The 14823-nt window shown below is 45.2% G+C and overlaps 1 protein-coding gene and 1 pseudogene across 1 annotated transcript; both read right to left on the bottom strand.

Moving 5' to 3' along the window:
* Positions 1-2520: 2520 nt before the first annotated feature.
* On the bottom strand, positions 2521-5889 carry LOC128107938 (granzyme C-like). The gene is made up of 5 exons (XM_052734270.1): positions 5835-5889; positions 4691-4841; positions 3654-3789; positions 3272-3526; positions 2521-2664 (listed from the first exon to the last, which is right to left on the bottom strand). The coding sequence occupies exons 1-5, from the start codon at positions 5887-5889 to the stop codon at positions 2521-2523; spliced, it is 741 nt and encodes a 246-aa protein (XP_052590230.1).
* A 3887-nt stretch (positions 5890-9776) lies between these two features.
* Positions 9777-13836, bottom strand: LOC128106466 (granzyme B-like; annotated as a pseudogene).
* Positions 13837-14823: the final 987 nt, after the last annotated feature.

The following is a 14823-nucleotide window of genomic DNA, read 5'->3' as shown; positions in this document are numbered from 1 at the left end:
GGCAGTTGAACAGGACATTGGAGGTATACCAGCATGTGTTCCCCACCACAAAGCAGAGGACTTCCTATTCTTGTGTCTGGTCTGTGTCCTTCAGGGGTTTCTTATGGCTCTGCCTTGCTTATTGGACAGCAATGGCTTGGAGGAGCAGAGAAGTTGGGTCTTGATGAGTTGAAGCATTTCCTTTCCCAGGTGCAGAAAATCAGTACAGAGATTTTAGGGGAGCAGAGTAATCTCTTTTGAAATGGGGAGGGCTGAGAGATACTTCCATAGAGCAGAGAAATCAGAAGCAGTGTGTGTTTAAGGCATTTACCTGCCTCTGAATCCACTCAAATATGTGCTCAAGGGAGCAAAGCAAGGTGGCTTTGAACACCTTCACCATGCAGCTGTGGAGGAGCCCAGGGGTTTCTCTTCATGGGAGTCTGATCATGGGCTCATCTTTTGTGTGGGATACCACCTAGTTACTGACTGGAGATTAGATGACATTGAGGTCACTTGTGCCTTGGTGGCCAGGGAATCCTAGGCTTATTTTACACTCTGTCCTAACATGGTTGACGCTGGTTGTCAGGTCAGTTACTACCTTTTGATAGCAATGTATTTCTATCGTCTCTCTAAAAAATCGATAATAATGGTTTTCAACGTTATTTTAAGCCATAGAACCATCTCCTCAAATTAAATGTAACACCTAAACTGAAGACATATGTGACTGTATGATTTTTGACATGCATTTTTCCCTTGATTCTGCACTCTTCTTTGTTTTTGTTGTCTCCAATAGCTAGATCATTATATGTCTCCAGGGCAGGTTTGTTTTCCAGTTCCCTAACAGAAACTGGGTGAGACCTGCATCTCCTCATTTATAAAAGCTTGTCTTTGTAAGTTACCTGATCCAAAGAGGAATTTTACTTCATTTCCCAGAATAATGTGATGTTCTGTCTATTTGGAATAGGAAGGAATTAAGCTGTATTTGTTATCTGTTAAGTGTCTGAAAGTAAAGGATCCTGAAGCCAAGGCTGCTTGGAGTTTTAAGTTTATTTAAGTTAATTTAAGCTTTTTTTAGTTTGTTTGTTTTGAGACAGAGTCTTTCTCTACAGGCTTGGCTGGCCTTGGACTCAGAGATCTGTCCCACTCTGCTTCCAATCCTGAATTTAAGAGTGAGAGTGCATGTCTGGAAGCTTGGATTAATTTTGCAATGTGAGTCCAACGTGGAAGACTTTTATTTAACAAAAAGCCACACATTGTGCCTACAGTCTCAGGTCAAGAACTTTCTAACAATGAGAAGCCCAGGAAATCATAGGAATCATGGATGCAGCAGTAATCAGGAATGTCTAATATTAGGGGCATTTCTTCACACCATTTTAAATTTTTTTCTATTTATTCCAGCCTCTTTGGTAAAAATGATGCTTCTCTGAATACTTTCCCAGTAGAAGCTAATTGACTAGAGTCACTTGCAAACCTCATATACCTCAGTACTGACTGATGAATAAGTAGAGATTTCTAGTTCTTTTGCTCTTGTGGATGATAAAAACTGACATAAACCCAGTGACCAGCAGGGAGTCCTATCCTAGAGTCCAGCAGTGAGTGAGATGGACCTGCTCAGAGGGGCTCCTGCTGCTGAGTGACCCTGCAGCTGTGGATGCTGAGCACACTGGAGGAACTGAGCTGACTGGGAAGAGCTTCCATAGGCATGGACATGTGGGTGGTGGGGTACAGGGTTCTGGAGAGAGATGCTGGGAGCCCTGGCTTCCATGGTCCCAGTGTGATGCCAATTGTGGCCTGGACCTTTGAGAGGTACCACTCTGCCAGGACCTAAGGTGGGCTGGCACCACAGGGCTGAGGCCCTAATGGGAGGAACCACACATGGCTTCAGTTGTAGAGGAACAAGAGGTAGGAGTGTGCTCAGATCAGCAGAGTTGTAACACGGAAGTTGATAGACTAAGCAGAGCAGTAATGAAGGAGAAGGACATAGGGCTAGGAGGCTGGAGGAAGCTTGGCCCTGTATCCAGAGGAAGAAAGGATCTTGTTCTAGATGTGGTACATCCCTTACTGAAATTGCTGTCACCTTAATGGTGAAGCTATGGGACAGAGATACCGTTTCCCGGAAGGCCCATCTACAGTGACCTGGGCTCTGTCTCCCATGTCTTTGGGACCAATGGTGCTTTTCTCTCTCCTTACTTCCATGTGACACAGAGGAGGAAAAAAGGACACCCTAAGCCCCAGGACAGGAGACCCCCAAGCTCAGCTTTAGGCCTGTCAGAAGGGCAGGCACTACAGAGTGGGACAAGTAAAAATGAGCTGGCAATGGTCTTGCCTAAGCTTTGGGAGAGGTGTGTGTATGGTGTTGGGGTGAGCAGAGAGAAGTGTGCCATTGGCCTGCCTAGCACAGAGTTAGTCCCTGTGATAGGAAACCAGACTTCTGATTGATCAAAGAGAACTTTATTGAGTTGTGGCTTCTGTCCTAGGACAATCCTGGACTCAGCTGTAGGGAAGATGCAGAGTCAAAGAGGGGTCTGGTTTGCTCTGGAGTTAGCTGTGTTTCATCGTTTCCTTTATCCAGGATAGGAAACTTGACACTCTGGTGAAGACTCTTGGTGCTGAACCATCCTCATGTCCATAGGAGGCGATGCCTGCAACCACTTTGTTACACAAGAGAGGCCCTCCAGAATCCCCCTGTGAATGGAGAGGAGGCACAGGGGACTGAGTTGTTTTTCACTCTAGTCCCTAACTCCCTCTCAGAGACGTTTGGCTTGTTTGCTCTTCTTGTGGGAGATGAGCGAGCAGGCCTGGGTGTCCCTGGGCTTCCTGCTCTGATTGTGGACAGGGTTACTGCTTCACCTCCCTCCTGAGCCCAGCCTCTGCCCTTTCTCCAGGTCTGTGATCCACTCTCTATAAGGGTGTGTGGCACCCTCATCTCCAGGCCATTGTTTAAGAACATGGCGACAGGTAAGTGGGCCTGATGTGAGCATGGAGGACGAGACCGTGGACAAAAGTGGGTGTCTGCTCTGTGGAGACACCTGCCTGTGGGAATGACACAGGCAGGGAGCACAGCCTTCTAAAGCCTGGGCCTGGATGTCAGGAGAACTGTGCAAACCCTGCTTTTATACCAGCAGCCTTCACTGAGGCTCCTTTTCGGCTCAGCAGGCCCTAGTTAGTTATTGGTTACTGCTGTTTCAAGGGAGAAAGATCATATAAAGGAGTTCCCTTGATGTTTGTTCTCTAGATCCCAGATTGCATTTCCCATCCCATGGAGCCCAGAGAGTTTTAAAATCCAATTTACCTTAAAGGAAGCACTCTTGATCTTTGGGTCCCCCACACATAGCTGATTGGCTTTGTTGTAATAACATGGGTAGTGGGACTCACACAGCTGATCCTTCTGTACTGTCAGCTCCACCTCTTGTAGTGTGTCTGCATAGTTCCCCTCTGGGACCTTTATTCCCCAACCAGCCACAGAGCACACATCTCCTGGCTTCACATGGACCCCGCGCCAGGGCAGCTTGAGGGGTCTCACAGCTTTAGTCATCTTGGCCTTAATCTCCAGCCGTTGTGGAAGAAGGGAGAGTGCAGCTCATTGACAGCTGGGCTGAGACACCATGAAGCCCAGGATGTAAGGGAGGGAAGGAGAGGGCGAGAGCAGGAGGCATCCCTGGACCAGGTCTCACCTTTAAGAGCATGATGTCATTAGACAAATCCATACGATCATAGGCAGGGTGAGGAATGGCTTTTTCCACAGGGATGATCTGCTGGGTCTCCTCCTCTGTCTCGATGTTGTGGGCTCCCAGAATGACCGTCATTGAGCTGTAGAGAGCAGAGTGGAGAAGGAAGATGTGGAGGGAGAGAGGACACAGTCCAGGAGGTGTAAGAGGCTGGGTGGGTGGGGTCGGCAGGGTGTGGCTCTAGCTGAGTGGACTTGAGGAGACAAGAGGGCCTGAGGGATTGACCTGCTGCTCTTGTCTTTTCAAGGATATTAGACTCCTAGAGGCTCCTTCTTGTTTCTAGGCAATATTCCAAAGTTTGCACTGACTCCTAATGTGTACTTTCAACTTCAACTTGTAACACAAATCTTAAAAGGTCTTATTTATAAAAAAAATCCTTAGCCAGATATTGGGGCAAAAGCTGAAAGATCAGAGAGGCAGAGAGCAAGCTACTAGTTCTTATCCCTGTGAAATCTCCACAAAAAACGAGCGAGTTCCTGTTTCCAGCCCGTTATATACCTCTGTGTCCTATCATATTACTTCCTGGGATTAAAGGTTTGTGTCCTTAAAAGAAAAGACATAAGATTTTCAAATAATGGAATTATAGGTTTGTGCCACCACTGCCTGTCTCTGGTTCCAGTATGGTCTTGAACTCACATGATCTCTGTCTCTGAAGTGATAGGAATAAGGGTATATGCCAACACTGTCTGGCGTCTAGGTCTAATCTAGTGGCTGGCTCTGTCCTCTGATCGCCATATGTTATATATTGGGCTACACAATATATCAACACATCAACTACTGCTTTAGTCTGGCCACTGTAGCTGCTTTCACTCGAGTGTCCTGCTGGCTCTGACCACTCACCCTTTGACCTCAGTGTCTCCGTTTTCAGATATCCATTTTCACAGTCCTACTCTCTAGTGTGCTCTCACAGGAGCATCCACAAGTAGAGGATAGAAACACCTGTTGTGGGTCTCAGAAAACATGGGCTAGCTGCTTCTCCTCACCTTCCTAGGCAGTGAGCAACTGTCAGCACGAAGTTGTCTTTCACCAGGAACCCTCCGCAGAGACTACTATTACCATCAGCTTCCAGAGATTCAATTAATGTCATGTAGGGGCGGGAGTGGGGCTTAACCTCATGTCCCCCAATGATCTCCTCTGAAAGAAAAGGATAGAATATGGGGTGTCTGGGAGCAGCAGATGTGGTCAGAAGGGAAGATCTAGGGAGAGGTGAGGTGAGACTGTTGTGGACAGAATTTCTTGCACATTAAGAATAATTTTTTTATTCTAAAGCCACAGAGCCCTTTTCAGAGAAGGCACTTGTCCTCCAGCCCCTGCTTTACAAATATATGGAGGGACCAGCTCGATCTTTATGATGATAGAGACCAAACAGATATTGGGTGGCTTCTCTTGAGCATTCTTTGTTAGGGAGTCTCCTCAACCCCTGCAATCTTTCGGTTGATTTACCTCCAAGCCCTATGGATGATGATTTTCTAATTCTTTTATTCTGATGCCCAATACAACTTGATTCTCAGTAAATACTTTTGACTGCATCTATGAATGACATTTACTTAACTGGAGGGCTGCTGGTACAGAGAGGGGGACATTGGAGTAGTGTGCTGGCAAAGATGGGAACAGCTGGGGACCTGCAGGAAGAAGTGGAGAGGCCAACCAAAACAAGACCGCACAGCTAGTGGAGTGTGCAATGCAGGCATCTTGTCACCCAGGTCCTCTTTCTTCAGCAGGCAGAGGTCATAGGTTACGAAATGATGCTAATATTCTTGAGCAGGTGGTCTTACCCAATTGCAGGCTGGTCATTAAAGCTGCCCTTGCCCTGGGCTCCTAGTAAAGTTAATGATGTACTATTTTTGTAGGTGTAGGTTCTCTGTGATGTCCCTGTGTAAGAATGATCCATTCTCCAGGTGACAAAAAAGCAGGGAGACGCTAGTGCCCTCAAGTCTTCTGAGGTCACAGCCCTTCCTCAAACCTTGTTGAGAATCTAGACAGTGACAGATTTCCAGGTCTGGGTTCGTATGGGACCTGAGGTTCTGATATCTCAGGTTCAGTTCAGGACATTTCCTGACTAGAGCTGGGCAGAGAGTCTGCAGAGGTGTTATGGGATGGCACCTCTGGGACAGGGTGTTCACTCACCTCCACCAGCTCCAAGCGGCAGAAGAAAGGTCAGGAGAATCAGGACTGGTGGCATCTTCTCAGGAAGTCTGCTTGGGTTGGAGGAGTGCAGAGTAGACACAGTCCTTGAGGGGATGAAGGAGGTCAGTGCTCAGAGACCTCACAGGCATTTTAAACCTGTACACCTCTGCGCTGATTGGTTTCAGGACATAAGGACGTTTTCTGGTTTGGGTCAAAATGACAAGTCACCACATTGACATATTATGAGCTAAGCTGGATAATGACCAAGAGAGTAAATGGTGTGGAGACTGTGGTTGAGGATGGCCTGAGGACCCAGGAAGTCCACAGTGACTGCACTAAACCAAAAGTGTGTCCTTTCTTTTCTCTTACATCCTTTTAATTTCTTTGGTTTTTCTTTCTTTTCTTTTTCTAAAAATAATACTGACAACCAATTAACTCTTAAATAATTATAGTACTGCAAATAGACTCATACACTATTTAGGGAACATTGATATTGGGCCCTACTTGACTAGGCAGATTTCCATACATCATCTCATTAACCTCTGGAACTTCTGATCACACTGTGCAACCATCTGTTGGAATAGTATGGTCAACTAATCTTAACTCATTCTGACTCTCCTCAACTGCCAGGGAGTCACAAAGAAATGTCAAAAACAAGTGTTTGCCTGTGGCCAGTGACCATGTTTTACCATCATACATAGTTAAGTATAATAAACAATTCACAATGCCATGTATAGGTTACCGTTCATTATGTAATGGCATTTGTCTCTAAGCAAGAGCTTCAGGATTGAATTAAATGCTTAGTAAGCTCAGATCAGCACCTACTCCCCTGCTGATGACTCCATTGGTACTTTCTTCAATGTTGTTTAGGATTTTCCACAGACAAACAAGGACCTTGGTAAGATCTTGAATGATTATTTAGTGGGGTAGATCCAGCAGTGAGAGAGACAGGGATCCAGCCCTGGAAAAGGCTGATATTGACTGGAGTGAGCTGAGGATCTGAGCTTAGAGCACAAGATGTTTAGAGCTGTGTGAGACCAGTTCTGGGAGGTGAGACAGGCTGGCCTTGCCCTATGAATAGGTGTATGTGTCACATCCAGATAACCACGGAGCAACCCAGGTCCTTCTTTACCACCACCACCTTATGTCTGCAGATATTTTTGAATTTCCTCCTTTCATACTTTGTGACCAAGAGAGACTTTCTTGTTCTAGTTGTGAACTGGAGTCCTGATGTTAATTGGGTCAGAATTAATCATCCTTTCCATCCAAGCCATAACCTTTTGGCTTTTCTCAGCCACAGTGAAGGGGCAACTGTTTTTGGGCTACACGTTATTCATCCAACTATAAGGAAATTTGATCTCCACACCTAGATAAGCAACAAAACTCTCACAGAATATAATAATCTCAATTATATTGTGACCATTCAGAGGTAATCTACTAAAACCATAGAGCAGGATCAAGTTTTGTGATACCTAATAAAGAAATAGAACACATGTTAGTATAAATTTTATTTTGGTATGCTCTTATCATAAAAGTAAAGGATGACAACTTGCATCTGGTGGGATATTTGATATTGCATTTGATAAATGATTCTTTCACTCTCTGGCTTATTGGACATAGCTTTGATCTCAGTAAATATCTAAGATGTGGATGTGATATTTTGTTTCTAACTTTACTGTTAGTGTGCTTAACACTTTAAATTAAAAGAAAATTTAAAGACAATTATATCATCCCATCCATTATTCCTCTAACTCCATGTTCCTCCATCCCTTTCAGATCTCTTATTGTTTACTCATCAGTCTGTCTCTTTCTCACACACAAACAAGGGGATAAAAATAGAATCCAGCCTATTGAGTTGGTTTAGTATTGCTTGCATGCATGTTTCTTTTAGGTCTGACCTTGGGATTAGATATCCATTAAGGGGGCTCATCTTGAGGCAGACTCCTTCTCCCCATCACAGCAGTTTATAATTGTCTGTTGCTCTTCATCTTGGGATGGGCCTCTTGCTCTTCCCCATCACTTTGGAAGGTCAACTGCTGCTGTCGTCATTGTTCTGGTCTTGTTTGAGCAGCCACATTGTTCAGATTTCATGGGTGTAGTTTCTTTGTCATTTCTAGAAGACATTCCTCTAAAAGATTTTTTAACTTTTGATTATGTGTATGTGTCTGTGTTTGTGTTTAAATTTGAGTCTGTGTGTGAGTGCAGTTGCTCTTGGAGGCCAGAGGAGCTGAAATTACATGTGGGTATGAGCTATTTAACATGGGTGCTCAGAATTAAACATGGGTCCTCTGCAAGAGCAGTGTATCCTGTTAAGACCTCTGAGCCATCTCTCCAGTCCTGTGTGTTCAAATCCTGAAAGTGTTTGTTCAGTGTACAGGCTGTGAAAAATGATGGTGTGAATACAGTGTGATTGTGGTGTGACCATCCCTCTCTGAGAAACTGTAAACTATCTTTAAAGGTCACGAAGAGACATGATCAAAAATATTTTTAAGGGTGCTGGAGAGATGACTCAGTGGTTCAGAGCACTTTCTGTTCTTCCAGATGACCAGGTTCAATTCTCAGTACCCATATGGCAGCTCACAACTTTCTGTAACTCCAGTTCCAGAGGGATTTGACACCCTCACACAGACATACATACAGGCAAAACACCAATTAACATACAATAAAAATATATAAATAATTTATTTAAAATGTTCTTGGGTTGAATGGAGGATTGAGTTTCTAGGTATTGTACTGTAAAATCAGCAGGTAACATATATATGCTGACTAAAATGTACCTATGATTTTACCATAATAGTGACATTATTTCTGAAAATCTTGAAATCTGTTTTCAACTTTTCATGTCAAATGTAACAGAAGGTGACATCACTGTTCACAAAGCTGTCTTCAACTGTGTTGAGATGCATACAATTATTTGCCTTCATTTGAGCTCCCCATAAGCCCACCTTCACCTGGAGCACTTATGGTGTGAAACATGGTGTCGACAAGTTGGTTTTCACCTTAAAGATGAAAGCAGTGGTCAAATGCACTAAAAGGTTCGATCTGTAAGTCAGTTTTCATTGTCAAGTCTGGCACAAATGTTGTTTATGACACCGGAAGTATGTTGGTCATCTTACTTCAGGCCTAAGGTGGGCTGGCACTACAGGGCTGAGGCCCTAATGGAAAAAGCAATACATGGCTTGGATTGTAGAGGAAGAAGAGGTAGGAATGTGCTGAGATCTGCAGGGTTGTAACACGGAAGTTGATAGACTCAGCAGAGCAGTCATGAAGGAGAAGGACATAGAGCTAGGAGGCTGGAGGAAGCTTGGCCCTGTATGCAGAGGAAGAGAGGATCTTGTTCTAGATGTGGAACAGCCCTTCCTGAAATTGCTGTCACCTTAATGGTGAAGCTGTGGGACAGAGATACTCTGCCCAGGAAGGCCCATCTACAGTGACCTGGGCTCTGTCTCCCATGTCTCCAGGACCAATGGTGCTTTCCCTCTCCTTTCTTCCATATGACACAGAGGAGGAAAAAAGTTCACCCTGAGCCCCAGGACAGGAGACCCCCAAGCTCAGCTTTAGGCCTGTCGGAAGGTGAGACACTGTAAAGTGGAACTAGTAAAAATGAGCTGGTAATGGCCTAATCTTTGGGAGCGTGTATGGTGTTGGGGGAGGCAGCAAGCAGAAGTGTGCCATTGGCCTTCCTAGCACAGAGTTGGTCTTTATGATATGAAACCAGAATTCCAATTCAGTAAGAGACCTTTATTGAGCTGTGGCTTCTGTCCTAGGAAAATCTTGGACTCAGCTGTAGGGAAGATGCTGAGTCAGAGAGAGGTCTGGTTTGTTCTGGAGTTAGCTGTGTTTCATTGTTTTCTTTATCCAGGATAGGAAACTTGACACTCTGGTGAAGACGCTTGGTGCTCTACCATCCTCATGTCCATAGGAGGCGATGCCCACAACCACTTATTTACACAAGAGAGGTCCTCCAGAATCCCCCTGTGAATGGAGAGGAGGCACAGGGGACTGAGCTATTGTTGACCCTAGTCTCAAACTGCCTCTCAGAGAAGTTTGGCTTGTGTGCTCTGCTTGTGGGAGATGAGAGAGCAGGCCTGGGTGTCCATGGGCTTCCTGCTCTGATTGTGGACAGGGTTACTGCTTCACCTCCCTCCTGAGCCCAGCCTCTGCCCTTTCTCCAGATCTGTGATCCACTCTCTATAAGGGTGTGTGGGACCCTCATCTCCAGGCCATTGTTTAAGAACATGGGGGCAGGTGAGTGGGCCTGATGTGAGCATGGAGGACGAGACCGTGGACAAAAGTGGGTGTGTCTGCTCTGTGGAGACACCTGCTTGTGTTAACGACACAGGCAGGGACACAGCTTTCTAAAGCCTGGGCCTGGGTGTGAGGAGGACTGTGCAAACCCTGCTTTATACCAGCTGCCTTCACTGAGGCTCCTTCTCAGCTCAGGAGGCCCTAGTTAGTTACTGGTTACTGCTGTTCCTAGGGAGAAAGATCACATAAAGGAGTCCCCTTGATGTTGGTCTCTAGATCCCAGATTGCATTTCCCATCCCATGGAGCCTAGAGAGGATGAAAATCCAACTTACATAGAAGGAAGCATGTTTGATCTTTGGTTCCCCCAACACATCTCATTGGCTTTGTTGTAATAACATTGATAGTGGGACTCACACTCCTGATCCATCTGTACTGTTAGCTCCACCACTTGTAGTCTGTCTGTATAGTTCCGCTCTGGGACCATCTTTCTCCAACCAGCCACGGAGCGTATGTCCCCTGATTTCACACATGGACCTGCACCAGGGCAGCTTGAGTGGTCTCACAGCTCTAGTCATGTTTAGTCATGGCCTTAATCTCCAGCTGTTGGGGAAGAAGGGAGAGTAGAGCTCATTGACAGCTGGGCTGAAACACCATGAAGGCCAGGATGGCAGGGAGAGAAGGAGAGGGTGAGGGCAGGAGGCATCCCTGGACCAGGATGGGGCAGGTCTGACCTTTAAGAGCATGATGTCACTGGAATCATTCTTATGAGTATAGGCAGTGTGAGGAATTGCTTTTTCCACAGGGATGATCTGCTGGGTCTCCTCCTTTGTCTCGATGTTGTGGGCTCCCAGAGTGACTCTTATTGAGCTGTAGATGGCAGAGTGGGGATGAGAGATGGTGAGTGAGAGAGGACACAGTCCAGGAGGTGTAAGAGGCAGGGAGGGCTCTAGCTGAGGGGACTTGAGGAGACAGGAGGGCCTCAGGGTTTGACCTGCTGCTCTGCTTCTCAAGAACATAAGACTCCCCAGGATTCCCTCTAGCTTCTAGACAATATCCCAAAGTTTGCACTGACTCTCAATGTGTCCTTTTACCTCAGCCACTGCTTTAGTCTGGACAGTGTAGCTGCTTTCAACGCAAGTGTGCTGCTGGCTCTAACCTCTCACCCTTTGACCTCACAGTGTCCCTGTCTTCAGACTTCCATTTTCACAGTCCTGCCCTCTGGTGTGCTCTCACAGGAGCATCCACAAGTAGAGGATGGAAACACCTGTTGCAGTCTGAAAACATGGGAGAGCTGTTTCTCCTCACCTTCCCAGGCAGTGAGCAGCTGTCAGCACGAATTTTCTCACACCAGGAACCCTCCACAGCGACTCTTATTCCCACCAACATGCAGAGATTCGATAAATATCTTGTAAGGGCAGGAGTGGTGCTTGACCTCATGTCCCTGATGATCTCCTCTGAAAGAAAAGGATAGAATATGGGGTTTCTGGGAGCAATACCTGAGGACAGAAGAGAAGATCTAGGGAGAAGTTGAAGGCCATAGAATCTACAGTTTCCCCAGATTGTTTTGGACAGAATTCCTTACACATAGAATAATCTTTGCTGAATCTAAACCTGAAGAGCCCTGCTCTGAGAAGGGGTGAGTCCTACTTGTCCTCCAGCTCATGCTTTACAAATACATTTAGGGACAAGCTCCCTCTTCCTGATGCTAGAGACTGAGGGGATCCTGGGTGAATTGCCTTGATCCTCTCTTTGTTGGCGAGTGTCTGAAATCCTGCTAATGTCTTGATTGGTGTCATTTTCTCACCTTTACCCCCAGGCCCTACCAGGAGGATTTTCTAAAATTCTCCTCTTCTGATGCACAATACATCTTGGGTTCTCAGTAAATGCTTTAGGCTGCATGGATGAATGACTTCTATGTTAAGGAGGGCTAGTGGTTCGGAGCTCACGGAATTCAGGGCCTAGTGGACATTGGAGTGATGTGCTGGCAAAGATGGGAATAGCTGGGGACCTGAAAAAAGAAGTGGAGAGGCCAACCAAAACAAGACTGCAAAGCTAGTGGAGTGTGCAATGCAGGTGTCTTGTCACCTAGGTCCTCTTTCTTCAACAGGCTGAGGGTGAAGGTTACGAAATGACAATAATATTCTTGAGCTGGTGGCTTTACCCCATTGCAGGCTAGTCCTTAAAGCTACCCTTGCCCTGGGCTTTAGTAAAGTTAATGATATACATTTTTGTAGGTTTACATTCTCTGTGATGTCCCTGTCCCAGAATGATTCATTTTCCAGGTGACACAAAAAGCAGGAAGAAGCTAGTGCACTCTATGTCTTCTGAGGTCACCTCCCTTCCTCAGATCCTGGTGAGAAACTAGCCAGTGACAGATATGCACGTCTGGGTTTGGTATGGGACCTGAGATTCAGAAAGCTCCTGGTTCAGTGCAGGACACTTCCTGACTAGGGCTGAGCAGAGAGTCTGCAGAGGTATTATGGAATGGCACATCTGAGAAAGGGATGTTCACTCATCTGTACCAGCTCCAAAAGGCAGAAGAAAGGTCAGGAGAATCAGGACTGGTGGCATCTTCCAGGAAGGCTGCTTGGGTTGGAGGAGGGCAGAGTAGACACAGTCCTTGAGGGGATGAAGGAGGTCAGTGCTCAGTGACCTCACAGGCATTTTAAACCTGTGCACCTCTGCTTCTGATAGGCAGCGGTGCTTTAGGACGTTTTCTGGTTTGGGGTAAAAAGATCACTGTCACCGCATTTACAAGAGCTAAGCTGGGATGAAGTAAGAAAGCAGAGGGTGTACAGGCTGTGGTTGAAGAGGGCCTGAGACCCCAGGAAGTCCACAGTGACTGCACTGAGCTAAAATTGTGTCCTTTCTTACCTCTTACATCCTTTGCATTCTGGTAAGGTCTCTTTTGGTTTCTTTGGTTTCTTTCTTTCTTTCCGTTTTAAATAATACAGACAATTTACCACGAAACTGTTATTATCACTACAAACACACAGACAAAGTTACACAGTATTTTGTGACCGTTGATACTTCGTCATATTTGGCTAGGCAGAATTTCAGTACATCTTTTCATTAGCCTCTGGGACTTCTGATCATCCTGTGGACCCCTCTGTTGGAATACTCTGTTGAATTAATTAACTTACTCTGACTCCCCTAAACTGCTAGGATGTCACAGAGAAATCTCAAGAGCAAATGTTTGCCCTTGACCAATGATTATGTCTTACTATCATATATAGTTAAGTACATAACAATTCACAATGACAAATACAGATTACCTGTTTATTATGTATATCAATTTATTTCTACAGGAAGAGCGTCTGGATTAAATTTAATGCTTAGTAAGATCAGATCAGCACTGGCTTCCCTGCTGATTCTCCATAGACAAACAAGGACCTTAGTAAGATCTTGAATGATTATTTAGTGGGGTAGATCCAGCAGTGAGAGAGACAGGGATCCAGCCCTGGAAAAGGCTGATATTGACTGGAGTGAGCTGAGGATCTGAGCTTAGAGCACAAGATGGTTAGAGCTCTGTGAGATCAGCTCTGGGAGGTGACACAGGCTGGCCTTGCCCTAAGAACATGTGTGTGTGTGTGTGTGTGTGTGTGTGTGTGTGTGTGTGTGTGTGTGTGTGTTTGAGCACGTGCATGGGTGTGTGATCCAGATACCCACAGAGAATCCCAGGTCCTGCTTTACCACCACAGCTTCATGGTTTTCAGGTATTTTTGATTCCCTCCTTTCATACCTTGTTACCATTGTGGCTTTCTTATCTTAGTTGTGAACTGAAGTCCTGAAATTAGTTGGCTTCAAATTAATTAATCATCCGGAACATGGGTTGTAGACTTTGGCTTTTCTGGACTGTGCAATAACTGTTTTGGGCTACACACTACTATGCAAGCTATAATAAAAATTGGTAATTCCCCTGAAAAAGTACCCTATATAAACGACACCATATCTGCACACACAGGGACGGAACAAAATCCTTATAGAATATAATAATGTTAATTATGTGGTGCCCATTTAGAGAGAATCTTTCAAAACCATGGGACAGCTCCAATTTAGTGATTTCTAATGGAGAAATTGAACACATCTAAGTAAGAGGATTTATCTTGGTGTGCTTTTGTCCTAAGAGTAAGGAGAGCAGTGGCAGCTCTCAGGAGGCAGAGGTATCTCTGTGAGTTCAAGGCCAGTCTGGTCTACAGAGTTAGTTCCAGGACAGCCAGGTATACACAGAGAAACCCTGATTCAGGAAAAATAAAAAAGGGGGAAAGAACAAACACACAAAACAGTGGATGAGAACAACACAAACTTTGTGGACTATTTGGCATTGCTTCTGAGAAACAAATGGGCTTGTTGGACACCTGGCTTGATCGACATAACTCTGATCTCACTGAATTCCTAAGATGGGGTGAGATATTTTATTTCTAATTTTACTATTAGTGTGCTTAACACTTTGAATTAATAGTAAAATTAAAATATAATCCTACCTTCTGCCACTATCCCTCTAAATCCTCCCAGATTCCTCCATCCCCTTCAGATTCAAGTTTTCTTATTCTTTAGTGATCATTTTCTCTATTCCTCTCTCTCAACATAGGTGGAGATGAAAATAGAAATCAGCTTACAGAGTAGGTTTAGTATTGCTTGAACACATGTTTCTTTTAGGTCTGACCACTTGGGATTAGATAACCATTAAGGGGGCTCATCTTTGGAGAAGACTCACTCTCCCCTCCTCAGTAGTTTGTA

The sequence above is a fragment of the Peromyscus californicus genome, unplaced genomic scaffold, assembly GCF_007827085.1.
Source record: "Peromyscus californicus insignis strain IS unplaced genomic scaffold, ASM782708v3 Scaffold_12__1_contigs__length_115047231, whole genome shotgun sequence".
NCBI classification, from domain to species: domain Eukaryota; kingdom Metazoa; phylum Chordata; class Mammalia; order Rodentia; family Cricetidae; genus Peromyscus; species Peromyscus californicus.
Note: the sequence above shows the minus strand (reverse complement) of the source record. Positions and strands in the feature narration are given on the sequence as shown.